General features: G+C 35.8%; 1 protein-coding gene across 6 annotated transcripts in view; it reads left to right on the top strand.

Moving 5' to 3' along the window:
- st3gal3a (ST3 beta-galactoside alpha-2,3-sialyltransferase 3a) overlaps nt 1-13,267 on the top strand; it is a 67,777-nt gene that overhangs the window by 39,735 nt on the left and 14,775 nt on the right. For 4 of the 6 annotated variants that reach the window (XM_077199817.1, XM_077199815.1, XM_077199819.1 and 1 more), the window contains 2 exons: nt 3,688-3,780; nt 10,024-10,118. In XM_077199817.1, the coding sequence (XP_077055932.1) occupies nt 3,688-3,780; nt 10,024-10,118 (188 nt within the window). The remainder of the gene's footprint in view (nt 1-3,687; nt 3,781-10,023; nt 10,119-13,267) is intronic. The other 2 variants (XM_077199820.1, XM_077199816.1) reach the window with 1 other exon arrangement.

The raw sequence follows: 13,267 nt of genomic DNA, 5'->3' as shown, positions 1-13,267 counted from the left end.
CGTCTTTAAAGGCCCAGACCAGGAACTAATTAGCACAACTCCAAACACCTGCGCCTAGCTCACCTGCTGGAGACAGACACAACACACAGCCAGGAGGAGGAGCCAGGCAAGGCCGTGACAGGACTATTACACCCAAATTTTGTATATGTATTTTTTATGCATCTTTTTTTTTTATCACAGCAACAGTTCAAATGTTTATATTTCAACAACGAATTGGAGTAGAAACATAATAAATAAAAAAGATTTTTTTAAAAATAATAAACATTTAAATTTTTATTTACAACTCAGTTTTTACTTGAGTGTTGATTTAATAAATACATTTGATTAATTAATTGATTATTAAACTTTAGTTTTGGAAAAAAGTGCCACATGTGGTAACTATAACATATGATGCTTACATGTTTCATATAATCATTTATGGAGTTCAGGTTACAAAGTAATGGCAAGTAATACAAGCCTATGTGTTTCTAACAAACAGTCGAACTCATGAAGATGCAATATTTGTATGACACAGAATTGTTGTCTAAAGAGTGACCCAAAACATTTCATTTCTGTTAGCTAGGATGTTGCCTTAGAAGGCAGCTGCCTATGTAGGGCAAGGCTGCTCACTAGGTTTTGTAACAGATCTGTAAAGTATGCATGTATGTTTGAGTTCACTTTGGCCTGTATTGTCCAGCAATTTGTCTCTCTTAATAACTTGGCCTGTTGTTTATTTGAGCTTTACTTTGGAAGGGTAATTAATGGCGCCCTAAAGCATTTTTAAAGAATGATGTCTTGGCTTTTATCCAGCCTTGTCTGATTTAACAGTCCAGATTGTGTCTATTTGGGAGGTCCGTTTACCCGAAATAAAACATGGCTCGACCTCTCTTATTACCATTAACGCCCACCTGTATAAATGGCACTGTCAACAGGTCATCTTTATGTGTCCGGCACTCTCAGTATTGATGTAAACTTACTAGGAAGTTTCCATTTGCCGGCCTGTGAATTAGTGGGTTTATACTGGCGCTTATATAAAATAAACGACGACTCAAACAGGTTGTCATGTCGTCGAGCAGCCTTTATCGTTGTACATCCCCCTACAGCTGCTTTCCCTTCTCTCCAGACCACAAAGCATATAGTAAGAATCATCTAAAAGTTTCATTTTATGGATGTTAATATGACCAATATGAAGTTGATTCATTCCCAGGAATTTTTTTTTTCAGTTTTCTCTGGAGCATTTTAAATGAATTCCCCTGATTTTTCTAGGAATTAAATGTTTTGTTCATTTAACTTGCAATCATCTATGGAGCTAAATCTGTATTGTGCATATTTTTCACAAATTTTCACAAAACTATGTGGTTTTGATAACTAGGACCAGTTAGGTTGTTTACACTACTGTTCAAAAGTTTGGGGTCGGTAAGATTTTTTATGTTTTTTGGGGGAAAATCAGCATTTAATTGATCAAAAATACAGTTAAAAACATTAATATTGTAGTAAGTATTATTAAAATTTTAAATAACTTTAAAATTTTTCAGCATCATTCCTCCAGTGTTACATGATCCTTCAGAAATCATTATAATATGCTGATTTAAACGTTGTGCTGCTTCATATTTTTTGTGTAAACCGTGATCAGGATTCTTTAATGAATAGAAAGTCTTTACTGTCACTTTTGATCAATGTAATGTACCACGGCTGAATAAAAACAATCATTTATTTTATTTATTTATTTTATCGTGAGGCCCTAAACTTTTGAATAGTACTAGTTAGTACTTGTTGGGAAATACAACCCTCCTGTCACTTTGGATGTTTTGATGGTCACAAAAATATTTGGACACTTAAGTCATGCATTTATGGTATGGTATGGTATGGTATGGTATGGGATACTTTTAGGGCTGCAACAACTAATCGATAAAATCGATTATAATCGATTATGAAAATCGTTGTCAACGAATGTCATTATCGATTAGTTGGTCTGCTTACGTCACGGGGAGCGTTTACTGGTACACACACACACGCAAGGTCTCTCTCCCTCAGGCGCTCTGCCGAGCGCGCGCGCTACACGGTTTGGAGCAGTCTCTTCTGTCTCGCATGCGCGGGAGTTTGAACTAATTCGCGGGCATCAGGGAGCCGCAATCATAGGGCCGCAATCAATATGCGGGAGACTCCCGGGACTTCCGGGATGTCTGTATTTTGTCTCGAGCATCAGGTTGTGCAATCAGTTCGCTCGCAACGTAAGTGATGGATTAAAATAGCGCTACCGCAGAAATAGGTTAAATTAAAACGGTGTTTACAAAGTGAAGCATTAAATACAAAGGCAGTTAATAACAGCAGCAGTAAAATATTGTTTTTTAGTCACTGTACTCAGTGGTTTTCAGCGAATGCTTGTGCACTAATGCATAATTTCTCCTGTCCTTTACTCAAGCCTGTTAGCTTGCTGGGTAACGTTACCTCCATTCCGTTCTCTTTTTATAGCATTTGTCTACTAAGTTTTAATTGTTTTTCAAACGCGATCTACTGCGGCTCTACGTTCACATAATTGTTTTCAGTCTTTCTATATTTATTTAATCAATTTATCCTTATATTATTCTTTTATATATTATATATAATATATATTATATTCTTTATCCTTATATTCCTTATATATAATTAATTTTAAATAAAAATTAAATGAATTATATATTTTAGATGTTTTTAGTTTGTTTTTAGTTCAGATATTCACATCTGAACAACATGTCTGTGTAAATTTGTTTTAACAAAAATTGTGTTAAAACATAATATGTTGGATATCATTTTTTTTAACAATAATCATGTTTGTCAACTTGCCATCAGCAATTATCATTAAAAACAATGCAAATATTGATATTAGTAAAACTCAATGTGTGGCTTTTGCACTTTTTAAAGTACACTTTTACACATAAATACCCTGATTTACGGTTTTATTTAGTTATGATTAAAAAAAAAATCTAATTTAATTTCTATCCGATTAATCGATTAATCGAAAAAATAATCGTCCGATTAATCGATTATCAAAATAATCGTTAGTTGCAGCCCTAGATACTTTATTGTCCCCAATGGGAAATTTGTTTTGGGCTCACAAATACAAGCACTGCAGCACCAGACATTTAAAACAAACACAATACATAAAAAACAGAGAAATACACATTTAAAATCAAGTATTTGGCTTCACAATACTGTGTGCACCAGAGGGTACCCGGCATACTGCCACTAAACACTGGAAAAATGTTTGGCATCACACCATACTACCCACATTCTACCATTCTACTCACACCAAACACTGGAAAAATGAATAGTGAAAAATGAAATGTGAATTAAATCACATTTATTGTGATTAAAGATCACAAGTTTGTTATATTTAAAGTGGCAAAGCATTGAATGTAGTGTTGAAAATGAAGACAGTACTGTGGTTGTGATGAACTACACATGTGCCAAAACCTCTTTGTGAACTTTTCAAGAACTGACCTCATACATCCACTACAAGACCGGTTGGTTCTGTGCATCATTTTGTTGCAATTGCCACTTCCTGTGATATTTGGTTATGCAATGACATTCACATTTTAAGAGTGACAGAGGGGTCCAAATATTTTTGGGGGCCACCGTATGCCTGATCCTAAAGGTTCAAGGATTTGCTGTTTTATCCTCTTATCCTGTCCTTTGCATTCAAGTTGTTCTTCTCTCGTTGGTTCACAGGCCCCTGGAGCTTCAGTATAAATATGGAAACCTCAGTAAAGGAGAGTGTAAACCGGGTTTTACAGAGGCCAGGATGACATTAATCTATCCAAAGTAAGCTGATCTCACCATACATTGTGAAATACAGGAAGTTAACAATACCAGATATTATATTATTATAAATGCGCATGCAGACACACACCTTGTTCTTCTGCTATTAACAAAATAGTTTAGACTTAAATAAATAACTTTGACATTAAGTTCTGGAACATGGAAGTGAAAAGAGTCCATTTGATTTCATGTTGACCTTTCTGAGAAATTGCAAGATTTCTTTATTGGTTCTGCACCGGCAATGTTGGTCAGTTACTGGTTATTGTTGCAGATAACCCATGAAATCATCTTGATAGAGGCCAAAACAATTCTTATACTGGTAACCAGTGATGCAATAGTCATAACTGGTTTAACCAGCTTTTAATGTTTTTCAGGAGTGAGAACAAAGAAAGACACTTATTACAGTTTTTTTGTGCAAGACTTGTCCTTTCTTTTTATACGCATTACTGCATTTGTGTTGCATAGTTTGTTTTAAAGCCATTACACAGTGAGGCTGTTTTGCCATGCAATGCTCTTGAGAGGAGCTCAGAGTGGCATAAATGAAATATTTCTTTCCCTTTTAAATAATTGAATGTTTGAGAAGATTCCCCACAGTGAATGCTCTTTATGTGTTGATTTAAGGCATATTTCACTCCACAGAGCGCATCACTAGCATCAGGATCTTTTTTTGGGTGTGTTGTGCTCCTCTGGGCTCCCAGTGCGTGAGAGAGCTACGCTTCTGATTCACACGACTGACACGCAAAGGTTTCGTTTTGCCGCAAGAACCACTGAGATCAATATAAACCACAGTTTATGGATCATCAGAATCCATAAACTGTCCATAATCCATAAACAGAATCCTGTTTTGCTACTGCAGTCGAACACTTGAGACGTGCTGTAGCAGCGCGTCGATGACGTCGACGATTCAACGACAAAATTACGTCGACGCCATATTTTTGCGTCGACACTTCTTTATTTATTTATTTTTTGCACCGTTTCCGGCGGTACAGCTCGCCACCACACGTGGGAGGTCGAAACATTGCAGAATGGAGTACGAAGACAACTAGAAGTGAATGTGCTTCACTTTAAATGAATCACACACAGTAAACAAACCCTTAAAAAAAAAGTTGCCGGTGCGGTGAGAAGTACATGCTCGGGCACATTCGGCTTGAAGTCGTTCATCCTCGGTTGCGGCGCCGCGCGCGCTGTTACAAAAGAAGCCATACACACAGCCAAGAGAAATGGGGTCTTGCCGGTCTTGCGCACCCAACGCGTCATTTTTGCCGGTCATTTTTGCCGGACCATAGACTGTAAAAAAAGATGGACGACGGCCCTTCGTTCTCTTCCATTGGCGAGAAGTGAAGCCGCCATTGTCCCGATATGGCGTTGACATCTTGGGACTTGAGTCTGCGCACTTGGGATTTCGGGACCAGACATGCGCAGTAGTGAGCAGGAAGTAAAGCCGCGAAATCAACGTCCCGCTCTGGTACCGCCCTCACTCTCGCTAGGCACGCGCCTATGCTGCAGAACAACCCAGTATGTCGGTGTGAAATAATTAATTATAGAAATTCAGATATTAAATTTAAAGCTCCAATCTCCTCGGTCCTCCAAAGATCCCGAAAAAAAGTCCGTTGTTGCTTCAGTGACTACTTTGCTTAGAGAACCTGTCAATCACAGCTGTCAATCATGTACGCCACAGCTCCGTTTTTATAGCATCAAATAACTAACAAAAAACAAACTTATTTTAAAAACAAAGACTTGAAATTACATCAGCGTGATGAAAACTACAGTAAATGACAGAAACTATCTTTGGAAAAAGATACGTGAAGTGTAATTTAATTGTTTAGTTGGTCTCACGTACCATTGAATAACATGGGGAGGCGGGGTTTATGAGATATTCTAGGACCGGTCAGCAGGGGGCGATCGAGACGCTTTGGCTTCACTTTTCAGGGCTCGTGCGGCACGATTGGTGCGGACGCGTCGAGTTTAAACAAGGCTTTACTCCGTGTCAGTGCCCGCTCTGATCGGTAAAGGGGCACAGACCTCTCCCGAATCATCTCCAGGAGTAGCAGCCTCCGAAGCACCACTAACTCCGCCTACGTTTCCCTCGTAAGCTGATATTAGTATTTAAATATTCTCTATGATAAAAAATGTTTGTAAAAAATATTTTAATAACACGTTTTTGGCGGTTATAGAGTTCTAATGACGGTGTTCAAATACATAACATTAGACTAACGTTAGCCAGCTTATAGTATCATGATTCAGTACACTAGTTAGTATTTATTTGCGATACATTATTATTTTTATTAATCGAGCAGCAGAAAAAAATTGTCGTTAGATTAGTCGACTAATCGGCCAACTAATTGTTTAGTTAATAATCGTTTACCCCAGCCCTAACACACACACACACACACAGGTAATTAGTCTGCTATCAGTTCAGGTTTTGGAATTGGCAACAAAGGCATGGGATGAGATGTGTAAGAAATTAGTCCTACAAACAAGGGCGTTTTACAGACAAAAGCCTGACAAATGTCTTGGAAAAACAATATCTGAACAATGTCTTGAGATTGAATTATTAGAAAAGAATTACTTGACCAACAATGAGCAACATGTTTGTTAGTGTTAATGAATCTTTGTTAACATTAGCTCATAAAAATTCAACTATACATTGTTAGTTCATGTTAACTCAGGTCCATTTACTAATATTAAGTATTAACAACTTTTGATTTTAATAATAGATTACTAAATGTTGAGATTAACAATGAAAAATACTTGTACATACTTATTAATGTTAATTAATGCTCAAGTAATGTTAAAAAATGGAACCTTGTAATGTGTTACCAAATATTATTGATAATAAATAATACTTTTAATAATAATAATCAATTCTGCCAAGTAATATAGTTCATTAGTATAATAGCTGTAGATCGTCAAGCAACACAAACGCTTCAATGGAACATGTTTATATATAAAGGAAAGGCTGAAGTTTCTTATTTGTATCTGGTATGAAACATCAGTTTACTGTAATGGTTTCAGAAAATTACCCAGTGAAATCCATGTGAAAATTTGCTTTTCACCTTTTAAATAGAGCCGTTGTAAAAAATAGGGCTCAGGGCTGGATCACATGACTCTGACTCTTTGATGCTGAACCTAAGTGGAGTCAGATAAGAATGCTAAATAGACCATGACATCTTCAGTGTTTGTTGAGACTCTAAACGTCTAGTTGGCCATGTAATTCGAATCTGATAATAGTAATAGCCAAGAACACGTTTATGCAAGTTGCAGCTACATTTGAGTTGGCAAATGTTGTCATAAATTGGTGATAGCGTATGAATCCTTCACAGAAGAAAATTTTCAGAGGCCGTTCATTCACAGTTTAAGGGACGCTTACTAGTTCTCATTTATCTTTAATCTTTATCTTTAGTATTTAAGAATTAAGCTTTGATATCTGATATCAGATATTTCCTGTAAAGGCCCTTTGAAAAGTTAAAAATATAAATAAATGAGTCTTTAACATGCGGTAAACAAATTAACATACATGTAAAATGAAAGTGGATAGCAGCTCAGATCAGTTGTTCTTGTGAGAATTTGATGAGAAATGCTTGCGTTTGTATTGAGATTTCTGACTTTTGATTGCAGACTTTGTTAGCTTGACAGATCTGAGCACAATTTAGTTTTTTTTAGTTGTTATTGGCAACAATCCATAAGAAATGGCTCGAGCCTTTCAGTCACATTTGCAATATTTAGGAGCACATGTGCGAATAAAAGTCACTGCTGGTCCTTAGAAATTCATAAAATTCATAAACTGAATTTTTTGAATTTCTATGTCTTAAAAAGTGTCAAACTTTATTTTATTGTGTCATTGTTACATATGTTACATTTAGTTACTATAGTAATGACAGTAAATTATGCATGTGACGTTGTTACACTGTAATTACTTAAGTACCGATTAATATTAATTAACTACATGTACTTACAATAGGGTTAGGGTTTGATTAAGGGTTAGTTGCATGTAATTGTGCATAATTTACTGTTATTACTATATTAAGTACATATACTAATGTGTCACCTTAAAATAAAGTGTTACCAATTTTAATAATCTTTAATGGTATATCAAACATCTTCATGATAATTTTAAGAAGTCTTAAATTTGGAGATGGAAAAACAGGAATTGCGATATGGCTTAATGTGATTATTAAACTTCAAAAGTATGATTTCATCCTAAATATGAGTATGGCATATTTCAAAGTAAAAAAATAGCACTTGTTGCATGTTCTACTACATACTCGTGATCAAGGAGCACCGTACATTTTTACCAAGTGATTGCTTATGATTTACTGTTGATGGATTACGACAATGATTACTTAAAGTTCTTTATATTGTAAAATATTGGACAATTTCACAACTTTTTGGTTGTACTTGGTTGTAAGAGTACATATTTTATCTCCATCATCTTTTGTAATGAGCGGCATGCAATAGTAAAGCATATACATTTCAAAATAAGAGTCCATGAGAATCTCAAGCTTGGTTATAAATAAAAGTCTTTTATTTTAGAAATTAAAAGTTCTTTTTTTAAAAAATCTTTTCATTTAACACATTATTTAACATGTAGATTTGACTAGTATCGGCACAATCAGTTAATTAAAGTTTATATATACCTCAAAAATATATATGGATAGAAATATTTTGCCTCGTAAATGTCTCCTTGTATCTCTTTAAGACATTATTTGATACATTTTCATTGCGCTCCTGAAGTTTTCAACTTGTGGGGAAAAAAGTCAACGTCAAGCCCTGAAGAAACACTTTCTGTCTGCTTTGTTGTATGGTGTGAGCGGGTCAAGTCTACATCTGAATAAGTTGAAACACCTGCTTGAAACCTTCATTTTCAACATTAGTTCTGTGAAAATATGGCCCATAAAAAATGTGCATTATTATGGCGTGAATAGTTTAGGCGTCTTATATGCAGTAATCCTGATACTCATGAAGGGTTTACTAACTTTTCTCACAAGCGTACGCTTTGGAAGTTCGAGTCGGTGAGAAACAGCGGGAGTGTGTGTCACCTTCACTTAGGCGCCTGGGATGTGAAGAAGCACAGAGTATTGTGGTTATGGGAACTGGAATACAGCGCAACACCTGTGTCATTAGTTCATTACACCAGGGGTCGGGCAGCTGTGAACGACGTGACACAAGTGTTCAGGTGTTGTTTTGTCAGCCAGTGAAATGTTCAGCGTAGTTTGGGCTGTGGATAGTTCATCAGGTGGACGATGTTGACCATAATCTGGCCGTTTCTCCATGAAATACAGCTTTGCCAGGTGGTATTTGTGTCTGGAAAGCGAGATTAGCTGTATAAATGATTGTTTGTATAACATGTTAGGTGTTGGTGCTACACAGCACAGGTCTTGAGCTATTCTTAAAGGGATAGTTCACCCAAAAATGAAAATTCTGTCAGTAATTACTCTCCCTCATGTTGTTTAACCCCGTAAGAACTTCGTTCATCTTCGGAACACGAATTAAGATATTTTTGATTAAATCTGAGAGCTGGATCACTCCTCCATAGGATTCTAAGGGATTGAAACTTATTAAAGACATCGAAAAGTTATTAAAGACATCGTTAAAATAGCCCAAGTGACTACAGTGGCTCAATCTTAAGTTTATCAAACGACGAGAATACTTTTTGTGCGCAAATAAAAACAAAAATAACGACTTTATTTCAACTATTCATTTCCTTCTCTGTAGGCCTCGAGTCAGTTCACTAGTGTAACAGCGCAGCGCTTCTGTTGTTGTACGTCACACGCATCACACACATGACCAGCGTCGGCCAATAGTGAGCCTACCTGGGTCTTACGGGGTTGGAACAACATGAGGGCGAGTAATTACTGACAGCATTTTTGGTTGAACTATCCCTTTAAATAACCTGTATATTGTGTAGTTAACTGCTTTTTCAAAAGTGTATTTGGACTGTAGATTAACGTCTGTAGATGATGAGTATCTTGGCGAGCTCAGCTCCTTATAAGTCTCTGCTTGTTTTGAGAAAAGGTCAAGTTTAGGCTGGACTTTTTCAGACATTCCAGGGCTCATCTCTCACGAACTGATAAACGCACGGGTAGCCAGTGGATTATGGGTTATGCGAGCCGAATAATCCTATAATATTCCACCGGTTATCGGTATCGCACCCCTTTTCTCATGTGGGCTGTGGAGTGATTAGTGTGAGACTTGTGCTTGCTTTAACTTGTTTTCTCTCTCTTTGTCTTTTATTTGTTCTTTTAGGTTTTTAAAACCAGCTCCCATGTTCCTTGATCCGAATTTTAAGCGTCTATCAAAGATCAGCATTTACCCACCTCCTTTTGGAGTGAGAACACAAGGTATTTCTTTCTTTGTTTATTCAGTTTTTATGATAAGAGTTATGACAATGATCCTTGATTTATCAGGATGTCTTTTACACTCCAGCTTTTCATCGTCGTTCTGAACTTGAAGCACTTTATTATATTATGGTTTATTATACCACCTTCAGCATTATTACTCCTGTCTTCAATGTCACATGATCCTTCAGAAATCGAATCAATTATTATCAATGCTCATTATTAATTATAGTTCTTGTTATCAATGTTAAAGGAATAAATGACATTTTAAAATATATTCAAAACCAAATAGAAAACAGTTGTAATAATATTTCACTATATTATTTCTAAACAAATTTTTGCTGTCTTGTTGAGGATAAGAGACTTCTTTCAAAAGCATTAAAAGGTCTTAATTATTCCTAACTTTTGACTGGTAGTTTATGTTCAGTCAAGATTAATTCATATAGCTTTACAAACAAATGTCTGTATTTTCGTGGAGACTAACATTTCTCCATGACTTACAAATGAGAAAAAATAAATATTAGGTAGATGTTAAACTAATGTCCACTAGTCACCAGAGGCTCCTGCAGGTTTAAGGTGGAAGCCATTTTCTCATGGCATCTCTTCAATCACGTCTTCAGTGGTTCCTTACAGACGTTTAAACCAGAAACCTTTCCACTGGCCTTCATTCATCTCTGGCCTTGAGGGTTTGTGTGTAATCACCTTCCTGATTAAATCACAAATGTGCTCGTTAAGTGATGAGTTTTCCTCAGTTTAGCTGCTTCGGCAGAAGTGTGGGATGTGAAGAACAAAACTGTCTGCGTCTCTGCATCCGAGATTTCTCAATCCGTGCCTTTCAGCAGAAACGCTTACGTGTGTGTGTGTGTGTGTGTGTGTGTGTGTGTGTGTGTGTGTGTGTGTGTGTGTGTGTGTGTGTGTGTGTGTGTGTGTGTGTGTGTGTGTGTGTGTGTGTGTGTGTGTGTGTGTGTGTGTGTGTGAATTACTGCAGTCTAATGTGCTCTAATGTGACGTTGAGATGAATGCACTTAAAATACCGCTCATGCTTTTGAACAGACTCCTTAAACTTGTTGTGCTGCAGACATGAATAATACCTTAAATAGCATGGCTTTTTAAGGAAAGGTGTACTATTACATTTCCAAGTGATCTAGGCAGGCAGACTAATGAAATTATCTACAAATGACGCGGATCAGTGGTTTTGTTGTTGTGGACTTGACATTCAAATCCTGTTCTATTATCTTTAGCAGAAAGAGCTTGTTTCCCAGTGGAAAGCCTTTTGGGTTTGACTAAAAATAGCACAATGGATTGTTCAGTTCCTCATTCTTGAGTGTGTGATGTAGGATCTTTCCCAGGAGGCTACAGCATTGTTCATGTTAGCGTGAGACTGTGCTGCTTTAGGAATGTCCCTTTTAATGTAATCCGACATTCACACATAGATCTTCAACCCTACATAGCATGTACGACTAGATTTAATATTGTCTTAAATAATACTTCATAATCATAGTATGCAAAAGGTGCTCAGGAAGAAGGGATGGTGGAGGTATGATTAATATTGATTCATATTGTGCATCATTTTAATAAGTGGAAAAGATGTCTCAATGCGCTGTAGTTTTGGAAACAGCTCATCTCACCACAACATAAACTGAGTAATTTTCCCATAATTTTCAGCACGTATATCACAATATAGTTATTTCTATTGTTAGTTTAAGTGAATAAAAGCGTCTGCTAAATGAATAAATGTAAATTTCTCATAGACGTACCGCACATCTGATTTTGCATGCAGTGAATTATCATTGTATTGATGCATTCAATGTTATTATTAATAAAATTATATATAAACCTATAATAGCCATTGAATATAAAGCCGAATGCCTGTAGTGATTTTTATACAGGCTGTATAGACTAGTTATTTTTATTCTCACTAAAATCCCGGCAGGAATACATTTTATGAACTCCAGTTTAATTGTTGTTTTAGTAATAGCAGCTTCAATAGTTTTTTTTTCTGTGTAATTGTATTAATATTAGACTTACCGGTAATTAATTTAATGAATTTCAGTAATGCACCATCTTTTATTTTTTGTACCGAAACACAAATTAAAATATTAATTTAGCCAAAAATCTACACGGAAAACGAAAATACATTTGGTCGAGCAATTGATAAAATAAACTTTATTTAAAAATTCAACAATCAAAAAAAATTACACAAACTTGACAAATTCTACAAAAAAATCTACAAATGGCAGTTTTATATAAACATTGTAATATAATTGTTTCTACTCCAATTTGTTGGTTAATATAAATATTTAAACGATGGCTGTAATAACTTGACATGACAGACTTATTCAAATATACATTCAATAAGGAACATAAATCTAACAGGTTGTCAAAATATAATGAATATGTACAGTGCTGCATATATTTAGCAAAATGCTTTTTTCTATGGTTAATTTTGTTTCTAGCTAACACTCCAGTTTGTAGTCATTGAATGGTTTTCTGTGGTAAATGTAACATTACGTGACAATATTGTTCTCAAGCCGTTTTATTAACATCTTTCCGCGGTTGAAACACTTGAGCAGATACATGATACATTTCAGTAAGTTGTAATGTATCTTTTACCTTTTCTTCTGTTTATTAATCTTTAATTAGTTCTGTAATAGAGGAGAGGAGATGATCGGTATACGCTTGAGACGCTGTGTCGCTTCATAAGAGCACCAAAGCTACATTTAGCCTTTTGTTTGAATTACATATTAAACTTGAGACAGGCTTTGTTTTCACATTAAAAAGGAGAAAGCAAAGTTTTGTTCATTCATCAACCGAAAACAGCTCAGACTAAAATATTGATCTTGAAAATCCATATCATTATCAATCAAAATGAGATATTGGCATGTTTGTGGTTTATCCATGATGTGCACGAAATAGAATTAAGTCAAAGCGTGCCATCGGAGAAGATCTAATTAAACCTCACTGATTTCGGTTTCTACAAAAACTTTTCGGGCGAAAACAAAAATTGCTGTTTTGGCTGGTAATTTCGGTGCATCAAATGATATAGGCCTAAGCAAAATGTATGCATTCACAGTAAATCTCGACTTAATGGCTTTTTAGGCTACATTTTGAGAAGAGCTTCAGACCGTCAAGCTGACCATTAGCAGAACTGG

The sequence above is a fragment of the Siphateles boraxobius genome, unplaced genomic scaffold, assembly GCF_051911475.1.
Source record: "Siphateles boraxobius isolate OS27281-9 unplaced genomic scaffold, OSU_SipBor_1 41, whole genome shotgun sequence".
NCBI lineage: Eukaryota > Metazoa > Chordata > Actinopteri > Cypriniformes > Leuciscidae > Siphateles > Siphateles boraxobius.
The sequence above is the reverse complement of the archived record's forward strand: the minus strand, read 5'-3'. Positions and strand labels throughout refer to the sequence as shown.